This window comes from Ranitomeya variabilis, chromosome 2 (genome assembly GCF_051348905.1).
Source record: "Ranitomeya variabilis isolate aRanVar5 chromosome 2, aRanVar5.hap1, whole genome shotgun sequence".
In the NCBI taxonomy this organism is placed as follows: Eukaryota; Metazoa; Chordata; class Amphibia; order Anura; family Dendrobatidae; genus Ranitomeya; species Ranitomeya variabilis.
The window spans coordinates 764,465,956-764,485,554 of NC_135233.1; the positions used below are offsets into that span (position 1 = coordinate 764,465,956).

General features: G+C 38.9%; 1 protein-coding gene across 4 annotated transcripts in view; it reads left to right on the forward strand.

Annotated features, from left to right (window-relative positions):
* Nucleotides 1-16,839, forward strand: part of EPHA7 (EPH receptor A7) — a 292,750-nt gene extending 275,911 nt beyond the window's left edge. For all 4 annotated transcript variants that reach the window (XM_077289713.1, XM_077289714.1, XM_077289711.1 and 1 more), the window contains 4 exons: nucleotides 2,942-3,091; nucleotides 10,608-10,801; nucleotides 13,811-13,966; nucleotides 14,902-16,839. In XM_077289713.1, coding sequence (XP_077145828.1) covers nucleotides 2,942-3,091; nucleotides 10,608-10,801; nucleotides 13,811-13,966; nucleotides 14,902-15,016 — 615 coding nt within the window. In that variant the 3' untranslated portion in view covers nucleotides 15,017-16,839. The remainder of the gene's footprint in view (nucleotides 1-2,941; nucleotides 3,092-10,607; nucleotides 10,802-13,810; nucleotides 13,967-14,901) is intronic.
* Nucleotides 16,840-19,599: the final 2,760 nt, after the last annotated feature.

Sequence of the window (19,599 nt, forward strand, 5' to 3'; positions counted from 1 at the left end):
GCTAAAGGCCTTTAATAATTGGTGGAGACAGGTTGAACGTGATGGACCTAGGTCTTTTTTCAACCTATAGAAACTATGTAACTTCAATTTCTGTAAATCTTAAAACAAGATAACTATATTTTTATTTTGATGTGCATCATTCTTTGTGATTTATATATTTATTTTTTCCTTTACAATCTCAGCATCTTGCTTTCTGCCCAATACGATTAAGTACATGCAGGATCTCCTCATCTGAGAAAATAATCTAGTGCTCACCCAGATTGCAATTTAGCGCTTGTTTTTGTGCTGTGTTTATTGAAAAGGCAAAAATCGTTAATAACCTTCCATTACTTTTGTGTATGTGTACACACTCAAACAATAGTCGGATTATTTTCTATTCAGCTATTTATTCATTTGAGGGGGTCACTGTAGAACAACATTCTAATGAAAATGAACTTGATCCTACAAGGAGAAGGAAATAGAAACTCTTGTTTTGGAGACATGGTGAGGAGATTTTAGAGTTGCCTTTGACTCTAGTATGTTACTAAGGGTAAAAGTGGATCAGAGCAGGGATTTTAGAAGGATATTTTACCTATAATAAATAACAGTTGAAGGAAAATTATCGTGGAATATGTAATTTCTTAAGAAGGTTTTCTGTTTTCAGCAAATCCTTGTCCCGTGGCTTCACTTTGTTTAAAATCAAAAACAAACCTGTGCTTTACTCACACTCCCCATGTCAAGCGCTGAGTCTCCACTGCTGCTCTTGGTGTCTGTTATTGTCTGCAGTAAGGGCAGAAAAGTGCAACCTGTGCAGCCAATGGTCCAAGAGATAAGAAGACTCACTTCTACTTCCAAAGCAGCAAGGAGCTTCTTCCGTAGCAGAACTATTAGACTGCAGGGTGCCCATATACTTTTCTTGCACAAGCGCCCTTTTCTGTGCATGTTCGTCATTGCTCTGCAGTGCTGACATAACATTGACAGAGCTGCAGCCAATCGGTGAACTCAATGTCTTTGAGTGGCTCCTACCGTCAACTTGGGAGCTCAGTTGTTGGCTACAGTGCTGTCGACATGACATTGGTGCAGTAGACGATAACAAACACTGAGAGCAGTGACAGACTCTGTGCTGGGTCAGGCAGGGTGAGTAAAGCACAGATTTTTTTTAAATAAACCACAGTCAGTGACAAGGTTTTTTTTAAACTGGAATGCTCCGTCAAGGCTAAATTCAGACGCACGTTGCAATTCACAGACTTATTCCATCCGCTCTGATTAATGTTTTTGAAAATATTAGTTTGAGTGTAATCTTATGCTAATTACTTTAGATTACAGTCCTAGTTTTCAGGCAGATACAAAACATATCTTTGAATGACTTTAGCTTAGATTTCCTAAGGCCGGTTTCACGCATCCATTTTTTCCATTGTACTGGAAAAAAACAGTACCAGAGATGACAGTGTCTGTGTATCCGTGTGTGTAATACCTGCTGCTCACGTGTGGCAAACATGTGCTGCATCAGTACTACATAGACAGACGCCAGGGAAGAAGCGTTACACTATGCGCTATTCTCTGGTGCCGGGTGGTGAAGACTGATCTCATCATTCTCCCCTGCTCTGCCGGTGATCAGCGCAAGCAGGGGAGAATGATGAGATTTGTATTCCAGTGATCACAATGACAGCAGGCGGCGGCTGAAGGGGCTATTATTCCCACCACTTGAATATAACTCATCATCCCCTGCTCTGCCAGCGATTAGAGCGAGCAAGGGGAGAATGTTGAGAGCCATCTTCAGCACCCGGTGCCGGGGAGCAGCACTTACTGTAGCGCTTCTTCCCTGGCGCCAGTGCGTGTCACACGAATGACATCTATTTGGGTCATCCGAGTGCACGTGTGCGGGACGTTTTGCATCCAGTGCTGATGGTAAAAAATTGAGGTATTAAAACACGGCACTCATACAATATAGGATGGGAGGTGCTCAAGTAGGGCGTCCAGCCCAAAATTGTCCAAAAAGAGAAACGAACTTGGCACTCAAATGGTAATGTGGCTTGGAAAGACAAATTATTTATTGTGCATCCATAAAGCAAAAAGTGAACGCTTTCGGTCCACATCCGGACCTTCATCACAGCAAATCTACTGGTATAGTAGATATTATCAATATCCTGTCATTTGCAGATCCAAAGGTTTCAAGTTGCCTGGATGCTTTGACATGTACTGTATGCGCCGACGGAGAGGAGAGCTCTATCCTCCGCGACTTTGGTCGCATACTGCTCTGCACTGGCGCATACAGGACATATCAAGGCATCCAGGCAACTTGAAACCTTTGGATCTGCAAACGACAGGATATTGATAATATCTACTATACCAGTAAATGTGTTCTGATGAAGGTCCAGATGTGGACTGAAAACATTCACTTTTTGCTTTATGGATGCACAATAAATAATTTGTCTTTTCAAGCCACATTACCATTTGAGTGCCAACTGACAGTAAAAAATGTCAGCATGTTTTGCCCACAGACACACGGGTTCGTGGAAAAACACTGAGATGTACACAAACCCTTTCACTTGAATGGGTCTACGTGTGTCAGTGTCTTCGGTATGTGTGAAAACTGTCCCCGCACGTACCGGAGACACGGAGGTGTGAAAGAGGTCAAAGTGTGAGTGCGACAGTGTATATGTAGAGAATAGCTATAAAGATGCGAATGTACATTAAAGGTTGTTTTGACAAACCTCAAATGCCTTTCACCATTTCTTTTGAAATTTTTACATTTAAATTGCAGGTTTGGATTATAGAAAAACATACATTTATCATAGTGATTTATCATAGAAATTTACAGCTGAACAGAAAACCCAACTTTTTGTTGTATTTCTGGTTTTCTTGGAACTTAACGCTACACTGTCAATTTTATGTTTAGTGTAGAAACCAACTTACATTTCTCTTGTATGCAAACTTTAATAATTGTTTTTTGTTTTGAAAGGGAGGAAAGATCCCAGTTCGATGGACAGCTCCAGAAGCAATCCAGTACCGCAAATTTACATCAGCCAGTGATGTATGGAGTTATGGAATTGTAATGTGGGAAGTAATGTCGTACGGTGAAAGGCCTTACTGGGATATGTCCAACCAGGATGTAAGCATTTCAAAAATGATAAGTTGTAAAAATGGTCAGTCAACGATCTACACAATAAAAACTGGATGCATTATTAAATAGATATCTTAAATCTGATGAGACTGGTTTACTTACCATGTCAGAATGGCTGTATAATCTTTTTTTTTAATTTACCTTCCTCAGAAAAGCTTTTGAGTCCAGCTCTAGCTTTGCCATAAATGGTTTTCTTAAATTCATGATTATATCCATTTTAACATATGATCTAAGATATTGGTGTAATAATATATGCAGTTTGTATTGTTAAATCTGGTAACAGATCTGCTTTAACGAGTACCTGTTGTTTTCATTTTTATTTGATAAATCAATAGTACACATGAAAATATATTATCAAAGAAATTTGCTCATTTAATCTCTTAGATTGATCTTTCACTTTAAATTCATGAGTAAAATTTATATTCAGTGAAGACATATTTTCCTTTAATGAGATAGGAGATGGCAATTGGTGCTTTAAATGTCTATGGAGAAGGGAGAGGAAGAGGCTAGAGGCAGGCACAAGTTTTCCTGAAGCAACAGTTCTCCATAGAACTTTAGGAGAACCAACTGTCACCTTCTATCTCAGTAGTGATAAAATTTGTATTCACTGAAGACAGATTCTACTTGTTAATTGAGAATGATTATCCCTAAGTCCACTATATCTTATTCTTTGGCACTTCCGAACAATTTTACAACTATTGTGGACTTATATTATTTTAGCCACATGAAGAGATCCAAAATGTATGTTTAAAAATTCAATCTTTAATATATCCTTTGACAATAAAATCCATAAACAAACAAACCATAAAATTATAAACAGAGTGTCAAAGGAATGGAAAAGGGAAAACTCTCACATTGCTACACTGGTTATTAAAATACCAATGTCGCCTGCCTGGTATGGTAAGCTCAAAACAATTCTACACATGTACAGATAGTGGTATATTATAAATCTACTAACCACCCATAGAGATGGGGGAAACAGATTCACACCACCCTGGTATCAATCACAGCTACTTAGCCACCCTCGTACTATGACAGTATATATTGCTTATAGCATATCGATGTCAGGGGTGCATGGGTATAAATAATTATAATAGTACACAGATCCTTATTACTTACAATCAGTGCAGAAACCAAAAAACCGGCAGCTATACGAAGTGAGAGTCCACCTGATCCTTCCTCATGCGCCCCGACGCACGTTTCGCCCGCAAGCTTCTTCCGGGGGCGTGCTAATTGAGAAGTTTGAGAATGAATGATCAGTTCAGGAGGAGAAAGAAGTGGATTTCACTAATAGGATATATTACAAAGTTTCTTGTTTTCATGTATACTGTTGATTTCTGAAGAAATAAGATAAAATTGTTTATTCTTCAAGACATTAAAAGTTTTCTTATTGCCACTATTTCATTCTTTTCAAATATGTTTTATTGAACATTTTGACATTTTATAGTATGGAAAAGGGGAAAGGGGATAAAAACATAGGGTAGGGAAAGGAAAGAATTCCCCAAACGCAGTGGGGAATGGAAAATCAGGCATTAGAAAACAGACCATTGCCACTATTTCATAAATCATTTCTTTTCCCAGTGCACAATATAAAATTGTCTTACGTTTTATGCACTGTAAAATCTAACTCGTTCACTTCAGTTAAATTAAGCCTTCTTACGCATGATAGTTTTGGAGACAGAGATCACAAAGCCTGAAAAAGATATAAAAAGTTTATGATGAACTGTTTTTTTTTTTTGTTTTTTTTTGCCTTTTCAGAGTGCAATGTTGTTAACATCTGACAGGGCTCAGTGTCAAAGATTTCATGGACTGTCAAAATATGTGCAAACAAATCCTTGGGGCTGGGAAAAAGCAATATTTACATTCCCCTTGGTACTCAGTAAAGTTTCATATCTTTGACACCTTCCTCAAGCTCTACCAACAAACATACACATCTCTGACAAGAATATAAAATGATTGTAAAGCTACAGCTGCTTAACATTCAAACAAGCGCATGGGAAGTAGGGTTTATCATTTATTGTTCAGCTCGCAGAGTTAGGAGGCTCTCATCAGTATTTATCCCCGAGCTGGACATAAGCTGTGAAGAGATTCAATTCATAAGTCACTTGCTGCAGTGTTTCAGTGTTTTCAAAGTTTAATTTTAAGCATGTCTTATCTTGAGCAGCTCGCCAATTGACTTTCAGCTTTAACCGCCGTCTCTAATGTCACACTCCTGTTTGTAGCGGAATTAGCAAACATATTATTGAGCAGTGATATCTTCATTGAATCTAGTCCTTAACGGCAGATGGTCTCATCAGACAAATCATCCGTGGACAGGCTGTTATTGAAGACTGAGGCATATCTAGTGCTTTTCCTATCATATAATATTCCCATGCAAGGAGGTTCGTTTATCATCACTTTCTTGCTGCTACTGTTAATCTTTGTGCTTTTCCGTCTTACTTTATCACAAGGGAAAAAACAAGTCATATATTATTTTGGCCCATCAAAGCTCCATTTTTTATACAATTCTTTCTGAGGTGTGCTGAAAAATATTTTTATATATATAACCTTAGATCATGTTGCTTTGGTTGTTTGATAGCAAGGTATAATACATCTATTTTTGCGCACCAACTTTCAGAGTTGAGTCATATGACTAGTCACTTTAACTATTATTTTTGGGATCATTCTACAATAGGCCAGTGTGAACATGGTTGTATTAAAGGTGTATTCCTACCTTAAACAAGGTGTATTCCTGCCTGTCAATCACCCGATGAATAAGCAAAACTCTCATTTGCTGGGTTAAGGTATTTTTAGGCTTGATCTTAAAAATCATCATTCTCTGTAGCACATCATCCAAGACATGTTCTGCTGAGAACAATGGTGTTAGCAAATGTCCTTTGAGCATGAAAGCGCAGTCGGTCTCTTAAAACTGGCTATTAAACGACCACTGACTGGATTGTATGTCATTGATCAGAAGTGTTTTAACAGGCCACATTTCGGCTGTGTAAATGCAGTCTTTAGACATCTCTTCTCAATACATTTAATTATGCTAATCTTTCTTCAGAACTAAGATCCTCCTCGCCTCCTATCAGTTTTGTGGCTTTTTTTGTACCTTTTCTAACTCCAGGGCTTATTTTCTATTAAGTGGGGTCCAGAACTGATCTGTATGTTTCTGGGATCTGGCTCGGCCATTCCAAAACATTGGTCATCTTCTGCCGAAGCCATTCTTTTGCTGATTTGAAGGTACAGTGGGTACGGAAAGTATTCATACCCCTTTAAGGTTTTCATTCTTTGTTTCATTGCGGCCATTTGGTAAATTCAAAAAAGTTCATTTTTTTCTCATTAATGTACACTCTGCACCCCATCATCACTGATAAAAACAAATGTAGTAATTTTTGCAAATTTATTAAAAAAGAAAAACTGAAATATCACATGGTCATAAGTATTCAGACCCTTTGCTCAGTATTGAGTAGAGGCACCCTTTTAAGCTAGTACAGCCATGAGTCTTCTTGGGAATGATGCATCAAGTTTATCACACCTGGATTTAAGGATCCTCTGCCATTCTTCCTTGCAGATCCTCTCCAGTTCCGTCAGGATGGATTGTGAACGTTGGTGGACAGCCATTTTCAGGTCTCTCCAGAGATGCTCAATTGGCTTTAGGTCAGGGCTCTGGCTGGGCCAGTCAGGAATGGTCACAGAGTTGTTCTGAAGCCATTCCTTTGTTATTTTAGCTGTGTGCTTAGAGTCATTGTCTTGTTGGAAGGTGAACCTTTGGCCAAGTCTGTGGTCCAGAGCACTCTGGAAGAGGTTTTAATCCAGGATATCTCTGTACTTGGCTGCATTCATGTTTCCTTCAATGGCAACCAGTCATCCTGTCCCTGCAATGAAAAACACCCCCATAGCATGATGCTGCCACCACCATGTTTCACTGTTGGGATTGTATTGGGCAGGTGATGAGCAGTGCCTGGTTTTCTCCACACATAGCGCCTAGAATTATCACCAAAAAGGTCTATCTTCAACTCATCAGACCAGAGAATCTTATTTCTCATAGACTGGGCATCCTTCATGTGTTGTTTAGCAAACTCTATGCAGGCTTTCATATGTCTTGCACTGAGGAGAGGCTTCTGTCGGGCCACTCTACCATAAAGGCCCGACTGGTGGAGGGCTCCTGTGATAATTTACTTTGTGGAACTTTCTCCCATCTCCCTACTGCATCTCTGGAGCTCAGCCACAGTGATCTTGGGGTTCTTCTTTACCTCTCTCACCAAGACTCTTCTCCCACGATTGTTCAGTTTGGTTGGTCGGCCAGATCTAGGAAGACTTCTGGTGCTTCCATTTAAGGATTATGGAGGCCACCTTGAGTACTGCCTAAATTCTGTTGTAACCTTGGCCAGATCTGTGCCTTGCCACAATTCTGTCTCTGAGCACTTTGGCCAGTTCCTTTGACCTCATGATTCTCATTTGATCTGAGAAGGACTGTGAGCTGTGATCTCAAGGAGGATCACAAGGAAACAGACAGCATGTGACTTAAATATGAGTGTTTGAGCAGATGGTCTGAATACTTATGATCATGTGATATTTCAGTTTTTATTTTTTATTAAATTTGCAAAAATTTCTACATTTCATTTTTTTCAGTCAAGATGGGGTGCAGAGTGTACATTAATGTGAAAAAAATTAACTTTTTTGAATTTACCAAATGGCTGCAATGAAACAGATTGAAAAATTTAAAGGGGTATGAATACTTTCCGCACCCACTGTATGTCCTCCATATCTATATATGTTAGGTGTCGAGTTCCCGCCGCTGCACAGGGGGAATCTCGAACCATCTCCGCTGCAGTCTCTCATTCTCCTCCGGCCGCAGTGGAGCCTGCTCAGCGGAGACGTCAGTCCCAGCGCCTGCTCAGACAGATACTGCGCGTTTGGTTACTGCTGCCCCTCCAGGTTCAGCCACTATAACCAATACTGTTCAGCAGCGAGCAGGCGCTCCTGGGACTAAGTCCTGCTTTTCTCCTTCTGAGCATGCCCAAGGGAAGACCTCTCATTTGAGGTCGGGGGTCACACACTCAGGCCCTGTAGCAGCTCCTATTGGTACACTAGGAAGGTCCTGGAGAGCAGCAGCTATAAAGGGTTTGCATGGCCGCTCGGCCATGCACTAGTATAAATCAGTAATTGTGTGTATGTGTGGATGTATGCCTGTTCTGGTGAAAGCTCCGAATCATTCCAATCCCTAGAGTTGATGAATGTTCACGAATGTTGGAGCTGTCTAGCGCCAGATAGTGCCATCCTTCACAAGGCACAATCTATACTGCGTCTAATCAGCAGTGACCACCAGTGCAGTGCTCTACGCACTCTGTGCGGCTATCTCCAGTTTCTCCTGACAATCCGTCAGTGTAGGGTGGGAACTCCCGCTTGATCCCAGCATATGACTCAGGGCGTCCTCAGGCGCGGGCTCAAAAGCCACCGAGGGTCAGAGCGGGATCAATCACCAGCATATTGGGGGTGAATTGCAGGGATCCCACTAGTATCCATTTGCTGCACCCTGTGACTGCTAACAGGGCACAGCGTTACCTTTATTCCCAGTGACTCTGTGAAGCAAAGAGTTCGCTCCTATACAGACCGGGTGACTGAACCCGTATCTATTCTGGCGTACCGCCATATAGTGTCGCCATTAACTAGCAGCAGGTTCCACTCCTGCACGGTGGACCCCGGGCTGCAAACGCACCTTTACTATCTTTATATTTACTCGGTGCGTTCCGCCAGCCCTAATATATATATATATATATATATATATATATATATATATATATATATATATATATATATATATATATTTATATATATATATATATATATATATATATATATATATATATATATAACATGCATGTTGTCTTAGTTCTCTTATATAACAATTTTGCATGTCCACGTAAAAATTACAAAGTCTAGAAATCTATTTTACTAAAAATGAAAAACATCTTAATAATTCATTTCTAGCTATGAGTTCACAGTTTTATGAATAAAAATCCATTTTATTTATGAATTGGTCCTTTCATTTTGCTGCATTGCCATCAGGATAAGAATTAATTGCCACTCACCAGTCAAACTTGTTTCCCCTGTTAAGGTTGAGAAAGTCTTTTGTGTCGCAGTCTTCCCACAAGTCAATTTCAGACAATCCTTCACTGCATGATATTCAGGAACATGAATACTACACCAGTGTTTTTTTCCAAGTGCTTTATAACTCAATGTCAGTGACATGAATTACCTTATAACATCATTCTAACCTTTTACATGTCCCTTTGATTGATTCTCTCCGTGCATTTCCACTCGGGTCTCCAGGGTTTAATGAAGTTTGCAGCAATATGTTTTAACTTAACCACCACATTTGCAGTTAAAGGTTTCTCTATTATGAAAGCAGGACTCAGCACAAAACCACAGTGGGATCACGTTTAACTCTTTTGTTGCCTTGTCATAGGTGTGCTGCACTGAATGAATTGTTAGATTTTCTAAAAGATTTTTTTCCTCTTTCTGTTTCTGAAAGTGGTTATTTCTGGTGACAATATAATAATACGTATTCCCTTTCCATGAAGGCGCATGAGACACAATTGTTGAATTAGTTGTTAACTGTTTTAGTGAATATGATAAAGATTCTCACAATCTGCAGTGGTTGTGTTTTTTTCCTATACACCTTTGTTTATGCATATTATTAGATATTCTGTGTTTATGGATATTTTTTATCATATATCCTGTATAAAATATGTGCAGCACAAGTAAGTCAAGCCAATAAAGACCAAGCACTCCTTGCAAATAATGTAGCTATTTCATTGGTTAATTATAAATTTTTATCATCGCATCATGATCAGAAGGCATTGCTGATAACGGAATGGCTGTAATGGGAGTAATTGATAACATTGTCACTTCTTGTAAGGGACAACCATCAGACACTGCCGGTCTGTTTACATGAACCGACCGTCGGTAAACTTTTACTGATTGGCTGTCATTTAAATGCCTTTTTACACTTGCAAGCCAGAACAAATGATGCGCAATGAGTATGCTACTCTAGATCGCTCAGTGCGCATAGGCTGCCATGGTTCTCAGCAATACGTATCTTGGTTACACAGGATGATGTACAGCCGAGAATGATGATCGTTTGCTCTGGGCAAAAGATAATATCACCTTATGAAGGAGTATTTTTCTTATTCATCTGGTGATTGGCAGCTTGTTAACTCTGCAACATAATCATGAAATGATTAACAATGCACGCTCATGATTATTTTACATTGCAGCTCAACTTAAGCAACTTTTGAAACATGCTATTATTGTTAATAGCTTAAATAAAGTTGCCAATGTAAGTGGGCAATAAAAAAAATGACAATCTTAATAAATATAAATATTTTACATAAGCTTAACCAATATCTAATCTGACCTTTGATTGGGATAAGTTGGCTTGATTTATAGAATCGAATACACAGTACACTGCTGGTTCTTTAGGCTCATATGGTAAAATTGCTGTTTTTTTCTGTTGTAGGTTATTAAAGCTATTGAGGAGGGTTATCGGTTGCCTTCACCAATGGACTGTCCTGCAGGTCTTCACCAGTTAATGTTAGATTGCTGGCAGAAGGAGCGCGGGGAACGACCAAAGTTTGAGCAGATTGTTGGTATTCTTGACAAAATGATCCGGAACCCCAATAGCTTGAAAACACCAATGGGAACTTGTAACAGGTAATACAAAGTACAGATACACCTACATGAACAATCCCATAGATTAGGCCACGGATAAGAATACAAACACCAAAAAGAGCAATAAACTGTGACGCCAAGATGAAATTGCTAAACTTTATTTAAGCAATCAAAATAACAATAAAATCAAGGTATAATGATATACATATTAAAAGGGAAAAAACACAGATGAGGTAATATACCGTATATATATATATATATATATATATATATATATATATATATATATATTTATATTTATCATGTACAAATATGAGCAATCATTTCCTGTAATGTTCTATAAAGGAAAGAACAAGGACATGCCAATATGGGTATGTATATATAACTCAGAAAGCAGATTAAAGGCTATTATATAGAGCTTAGTGCCTTTAGAAATGCTTTAAAAAGTATGCATATTCTCTTTGTTTTAATATGGATCCTTTTAGATATTCTTGCCCAGACTATTTACACTGTGAAGGAACTACATTATCTGCATGTATTGTGTCTTAAACCATGCTTCGTTCCTTATGCTGATTGTGTACTTATCCTAACTCATAACTAATTGTATTCATGCCTGCTGCACATGAGAAGTAAAAGAATTAATGTTCACCTACATCCTGTTCCGCAATATATGTGCACTGTCTATATACACTACCTGATGTGCTCTAGTATGGCAAATTTCTTCAAATCAAGTCCAAAATTGTAATTGAAAGGAAGCCCTAACCTTTAAAGGGGTTGTCTGAGATTTTAACGTTGAAGGCCTATTCTTAGAATCAGCTGTTCTTGGTGTTGGAGGTGTTCGGAACTGCTGAGATTTGGAGCTGAACAACAGTTTTTTGGACGGTGTATTGTCCGCAGCCGTGAATGGCACATCCACCACTTATTCAAATCAAATGCGGCTGAATGTGCAGTACCCTGCTGTGGACACTATTCATGGGCTAGGCCATTAATGTTAACGGTCCGGACAACCGTTTAAAAAGACATCATGTTGCCTTTGGATGTAATAATATGTGTTATTTAAGGCAGTGTTATAGGTATTCTTTATGAAGCATCACTGTGGTGTTTCCAAAGTATGTAATAAATGGGGTATACAATGGGTGATTCCCTTTTGAATATTTTAAGTCAAGCAGAAGGCTTTTATAGCTTCTTCTCTAGGTCACTCCCATTGTGTAGTTCTTTACTGTGGCTCAATTGCTGAAATGAGAGAAAATGGTGATTGAGGGTACTTCCAAGTATTGGTAATACTGTCAGAAAGAGTAACTACTACAGCTTACGATACTACAAGAGTGGCTTTTTTCCCAAGTTGTGACAGATTGCTGTACTATCGTGTGTGATTGATGTGATAGTGGTATTTAAGCCCATCATAGCCTATGTTCATCCCATTTTGTAATGTCACCAAGAATATTTCTATGTTAAAGGGAACCTGTCACCTGAATTTGGCGGGACCAGTTTTGGGTCATATGGGCGGGGTTTTCGGGTGTTTGATTCACCCTTTCCTTACCCGCTGGCTGCATGCTGGCCGCAATATTGGATCGAAGTTCATTCTCTGTCCTCCATAGTACACGCCTGCGTAAGGCAACATTGCCTTGTGCTGGCGTGTACTCCGGAGGACAGAGAATGAACTTCAATCCAATATTGCGGCCAGCATGCAGCCAGCGGGTAAGAAAAGGGTGAATCAAACACCCGAAAACCCCGCCCATATGACCCAAAACTGGTCCCGCCAAATTCAGGTGACAGGTTCCCTTTAAATAAACAATATGCAAATGTAACACAATAATCTAACAGAAAATATTTGTTTTAGTGTATACATAAGAGTTTCACTTTGTAATTTAAATGTTAATGTAAATGAAACCTTCTCTCTGCTCCCCGGCCGTTCTAATGCCTCTAACCTATCTAGACTACAAAGTTTAAGAGAAATGTAAAACAGCTTTTTGCTTGACTCAACATATTTTTACTGCATGTTTAGCAAAATGATTAGATTAACATATGGCTCGCACAGTTACTCCTTCAAATGTACAGATATATTGAGAGGACGCATATGAAATTCTTTTAAACTTTAAGTGTCAGCTTTAGTTGATTCACAAGTATAAAAATGTGTTTATGCCGTACTCATGTATATTCTTATGAGGTCTTCTGAGGATCACTATTTTAGAATAGTTATAATTCTTAATGTTATTGAATTTGAAAGAGGAAATTTTGGGAAACTGCCACACTTTAACCACTAAGTTATAACACAGCATTCTTTTCCATTGTAGTTTTCTTAAAAAGACGTCATGTACTCTGCATACAGAACTTTTGTATGCAAGCTTTATTTTTTCCGCATGTATTACTGACTGACATATTACTTCTACAGCTGAGCTGAAACCGTTGTTTTTTTTTTAATCGATCTATTCCAAAAGAGCAGTGTCTTCAATGGCCAAAATGTAATTAGGCCGCAACAAATTCTGGCTTCGCTTTACTTAACAGATTTTTGAATAACACATCTTTCTAATATGCAGATAATGGCTTCTTCTGCCAATTATATCCAGCTTTCTGAATGCTAGGTTACGAAAATCTGAACAAGAATGATGTTCTAAAATACAAGGAAAGTAACTATTACTTATCTTAGAAAAAGTCAATACTAAGTCATATAAATAGTAATAACTAAAACTTAAGGATTATGCTTCTGAAGGGAATATTTCTGGTGAAACCTGTCACATTGATTTGGTAAGAAGATGTGTAATGGGTGGAAGATTTGTAAAAGAACCCCCACAACCAATACCACCACCTGTCATGTACCATTTATTGCAATATCTCCTGCCTCTGCACCCCATGCCCCTAGATGGAAAGACAACACATTACTTGAAGCTACTGGACACCCCAAATTCTGTATGGGGTAGTCTGTAAGAAGTTAATCTCATCTAATAGAGGTGGAAATGGCCATTTCCATACATGTAAAAAAAAACAATTTTGTCTCATTATCATCCTGTGTTATGGCCCAAACTGACTGTATTCTCTTTTTACATTGTTTAGACCCATCAGCCCATTTCTTGACCAGAACACTTCTGATTTCTCAACATTCTGCTCTGTTGGAGAGTGGTTAGAAGCTATCAAGATGGAACGGTATAAGGAAAACTTTAGCTCCGCAGGATACAATTCACTTGAAGCTGTTGCCGGAATGACAATAAAGTAAGTGTAGAATAAATGTTATAAGCGGTTAACTAAGCTATACAACACATGCTGAATCCTTATGGGTCCATAAGAAATGTTTCAAGGAGACAATAGTTCTGTAGTTAGTTTTCTAATTGAACTGACCACACAAAAACCTTTGTTTAAATTCTCAGACACACAGAAGAGCATTTTACAGACCCATAGATTTCTATGGTTGCCCAATTGTGGATCCGTATTTTGTTAAATACGTAATTCAAATGGGTTTTCTGGCCACTTAAAATAGCAGGTGGGATGGTGTAAAATACCAAAAAAAATTACATTCACCTGGTCAGACAACTTTAAAATGGTTATCTGTTACAATTTGTATTTTTTTCTGAGCTAAGAACTGACAAGTAGGTAGTTGCTAACTAATAGCCTGTTTGGCCCGCATCAGATCATGGTCAATCATTGCTCCTACCAGCAATTCTTCTGCTTCATTTGACCTCACGTCTATAGAGAAGCTCTTGCTCTTCTGGTCTGCTATGTCAATGAGACATGACTGATTGACAGACAGTTCCTGCAGTAAGGCACTGGGGAGATGGCTGTCAATCAGCATGTCATCACTCGTAACACTCCTTCAACAGTGCGGAGTGGAAGTCAAGCATCTGATCTGTCGATGTGGCATAAACGGAAGCTGCAAGAGCAGCCCCTGACCACTCTGTGCTAGCAAAGATTGACGCTGGCTAGAGCAGGCAGCTAGTTAGCGAATACCAGTCTGTAAGTTTCTAGGCCCTTAAAAAAGAAATGGTCCCAGATAAGCCCTTTAAGTACCCAATACTGATGTGTACTTGGTATTTGATACATGTGTACGTCTTCCCCTTTTGTATGCATGTGACAAATCACAGTACACACACACATTTCTCCTAAGTGATTTCACATTGTCAACTATGTGATTTATTTTTTGTCCATTGCAGTGATGTCATAAGCTTAGGAATCTCACTTGTTGGCCATCAGAAGAAGATCATGAGCAGTATTCAGACTATGAGAGCACAAATGGTACACCTTCATGGAACCGGAATACAAGTGTGATAGACAGGCCTCCCTTATGAGGGAGGTAAGACTATGAGACAACAGCACTGGCCTTCACTACACAAGAACTGCTGCTAGAATCTGCTCAGTTAACTGAGTCCTCTCTACTATAGCGTTTTGCTGTAGATCAAAACCAACTAGATCCTCAAGCACCTACAGACTTGAACTCCTAAGTGCCACCAGACAATTCCCGAGAGAGAAATTGGTTCAGACTCATGTGGCAAGGATGACAGCAGTAATAACAAAGTACTACCTGATTAAAGAACAAACAGAGCTCTCTAACCTCCTTTTTGCCCAATGGACTTTTTCAAATGTACTGTATATAAATCATTTTAAAAAAAAGAATATATTTGTTGGACAAAATCTCCAGATTATTGGTAAATACGGCAAAACTATTTTCCTTAAGCTGTGTTTTATGATATGATCTTATTTTTTAATGTGTTTATTCTCCTTAGATTTCTTTTTCTCGGAGAGGGTCGGTCGATATGTTTAATTGCACATTTATTAGGAGACTAATATCATTAGCATGGTTAGAGTTATATTTTGAATGCTGTTATTCTGGCATTTGACTTAGATATTTATGTAGACATTGGCAAATCAACAGCAGGCAAGTAAAAAAAACACTACAGGTTAATAACCGGTTATTTTTACATATTTTCTAAGGACTTGCTGAATATAAAGCAATAATGGCACTCTGTGCTGCCATGGCACCTTTGATATAGAAAACAGTGAAAATTTTAAATCATGAAAAAAATTGCTAAAATTGAGAGTTATTTAATTCTCTGAAAAACAGGGTCTCCTAAACTACATAGTATGAACTAGTACTGTAAAATATAAAGCCTTCCCTATGCGAATGTCAAGTTCAATAAAAAAACAAAAGACTCTCGTGGCACAGTCACTGTCTAAACCTTTCACTGCCTGCAAATAAGTGCAAGGTGACTAAGGAATCAACATTTTTTTGTACAATAGATTTGAAATAGCCAAAATATATTTTATACAAGATCTTGTTGAATGCAATCCATGTTTGATTGTACGGTTTAGATTTTATATTTAGCTCTATATATCAGGGTGACAAGGGTAACTCTTTTGTTTACCATTCAAGAGATGGGCATCTTAGAACAGAAGTTAATACTTAAACATATGGTAACTAGAATTGAGCTTTTTTTAAATAAGTATCTGATGAACAGAGGTTTGTTTTTTTTCTGTCTACCAGAAGCAATAATAAATTGTGTCTTTCTAGATATTCCCTTTGTGCATATCTTTAGAGTAAGAAATATATTTGTAAAATATGTTTAGATGGTGGACGACCCATCATGTAGAACAGATTCGGTTTGTTTAAAGAAAGATCCCAGGGATCGTTCAAAATTTGGTCTTTGATTATGTGGGCATCCACAGAATTGTAAATGTTTCAGTGTAAAGTGTGTAAATTTTATTTATACTGTCTTGTTTTGTATACACATTTCCCTGTAGTGAGCTCTGAATACATCGAAAATGCACTATATTTTTCTATTTTACTCGCAGAGGTTCATAAAAACAGGTATTTCAATGCTACATAATGTATTTTATCATATAGGACCAAAGATGGCTGCAGAAAACACAAATGGATATACTCTTCTGCTCTTCTGCTTACTTTAATTTACAGTCATTTTAATCTCTGTACATTGTTATTTTATGACATTTTATTTATTTGATTGTTAGAATAAAAAAAAGTCATTTCTAAGATGTTTCCTTAAGTATAGTAAAGTCCATTTACAATAATTCCATTTCATAGACACCCATTTGTAATCTTTGTAATAGACTGTAAATATATTTTTCGAACTATAGTGTAGTCTGCTGGAGGATTATTTGTGTTTCTTTTTTAAGGGACCACCCAGGATCAGTCTTTTATCTGAAAATCAAATGTGATAGTATGAGGTATTTCTGCCCAGCAGGGTCAGTATTTCTAGACAAGCACGCTGAGACGGTGCCCAAAATTCATTTTATGAAATCCTGATAGATGCAACAAAAAGGTCTATTTTTTTTTTATAACAGATCTACAAAAGTGCCTTCCACAAATAGGATTCACATGCCAAGAAACTACGAAATAATAAAAAGTCTACACTCTCTAGTTGTCAAGTATGGGAAAATGATGCCCACTCTGATGTTTAGGTCAACAAGTAAAATAAATGTTAGAACCAAAAGTACCAGGCAACCCCCACATGTACTTATGCTGGCTAACAGATGTAAATCATTCAGCTGCGGCAATAAAATCTAAATTTCCAAGCACTAAAAAAAATGCTCGGAGGACACCCGAACGTGCTCAAGAAATCTCAAGTAATGAGTATATTCGCTCATTACTAGTAATTACAAATAAGAAAAAAAAAAAGAACTTTTCTTTCTTTTTTTTTAAAGAAAATATCTTCTACTTATGTACCCCTGTAATGCAAATCACAGTTTATATAATTGGATCTCTAGAGGAGAGGATCAGGGAAGCTCTCTAGGAGTATGGATATTTGATTAAGGGCTCATTCAGAAGTCAGTGATTTTTCATCAGTGTTTGCGCGCTAAAATCCGGAGTGGATCATACAGAGGAAAACTATAATTGAAAGATTGACACCTGTTTCGGGTTTTGGAGACACTCCTGGTTTTGGCATACAAACGCTGATGAAAAATCACTGACATCTGAATGAGCCCTTAATCAAATATCCGTACTCCTGTGTGAGTTAGGCCGGGGTCACACTAACGTAGAATACGGACGGACGAGTGCTATGGGAGAAAACATCACATAGCACTCGGACCACTGTTAATCTATGGGGAAGCTCCCATCACCGTATTTTTTCTCGGGCATATTTAGCGTGTGAGTGAAATCACAGTATGCTGCGATTGTACACGTATATCGCCTGAGCGTCGCCAATGCAAGTCTATGGGTGTGAGAAAAAATTGGACACATTTTCCTCATTTCAGCCCATTGAGCCAGTAAATTCAATGAGGAAAATCAGTGAGAACTGTAAAGCCATACGCATGTCATACTGCACCATACGGATACATAAGTGTGAGAAAATCACATCATCGCACAGATTACACATGGATGACCATGACACTTGTGCGACTCTCGGCCGAGAGACTTGGACCGATTTTTTATACGTTAAGTGTGGCGCTCATCCGGAATAAGATTACTTCTGGCCATTATATGCCTTGTATCTACCATTTTCACCAGTTTTTCCCCTGCAGGCTTATTGCTCTAATTTACAATTCTATCTGACTAAAGGTACCGTCACATTAAGCGACGCTGCAGCGATAGCGACAGCGATCCCGATCGCTGCAGCGTCGCTGTTTGGTCGCTGGAGAGCTGTCACACAGACCGCTCTCCAGCGACCAACGATGCCGAGGTCCCCGGGTAACCAGGGTAAGCATCGGGTTGCTAAGCGCAGGGCCGCGCTTAGTAACCCGATGTTTACCCTGGTTACCAGCGTAAAAGTTAAAAAAACAAACAGCACATACTCACCAGCGCGTCCCCCAGCCTCTGCTTCCTGACACTGACTGAGCTCCGGCCCTAACAGCACAGCGGTGACGTCACCGCTGTGCTTTCACTTTCAGTTTAGGGCCGGCGCTCAGTCAGTGTCAGGAAGCAGAGGCTGGGGGACGCGCTGGTGAGTATGTGCTGTTTGTTTTTTTAACTTTTACGCTGGTAACCAGGGTAAACATCGGGTTACTAAGCGCGGCCCTGCGCTTAGTAACCCGATGTTTACCCTGGTTACCAGTGTAAAATATCGCTGGTATCCTTGCTTTTGCTGTCAAACACGGCGATACACGGCGACCTAGCGACCAAATAAAGTGCAGACCTTCTAGCAGCGACCAGCAATTTCACAGCGGGATCCAGATCGCTGCTGCGTGTCAAATACAGCGATATCGCTATCCAGGTCGCTGCAACGTCATGGATCGCTGGCGATATCGCCTAGTGTGACGGTACCTTTAGAGGGTGGACACTATCTGCAATTATATCTCCTGTTTACAATACAGAGAAAATCAGAGATTCCTGCACTTATTTCACTGCATCATCTAAACAGACGCAGTAGCACCAGCATAGGAAACATTATGCAACAGTACTGTGCTGTGTGGCTGTAAATCCAGCACTAGTTTCAGCTAAAACAGTAGTTTGAAGTCTGTTAATGTGCTGAATCCTGCTTACTACCCTATATCGAGAATAATAGGTATTGTAATCTGACGCCTCAATGAGCTGCCAGTCCATCTTGCTTTGACCAAGACAGATTTGAACTGTTCTTCAGAGTGGATGGCGATTTCAGGAGGTGGAGGGAAATTAAAAGGAAGAAGTGGCTCATAAGTAGAGAAAGAATTAGATTTCTCTGATCATATATATTACAAAGTTTCATTAATTTGCCTGTACTATTGATTTATGCAAAGTATTTTCAAACAAAAGTGAACATTTAAGTGGGAAAAACATGAAAAATATGTGTTTGAAAGTAAATAGTAATATTCAACACGCAAAATCTTGCCATTTTTCGCAGCCATAATATCCATGTGCTTTTGCACTTTATTGAACTGAGCCTTGAGCATATGCGTCTATGGTGATCAAAGTTCACTTT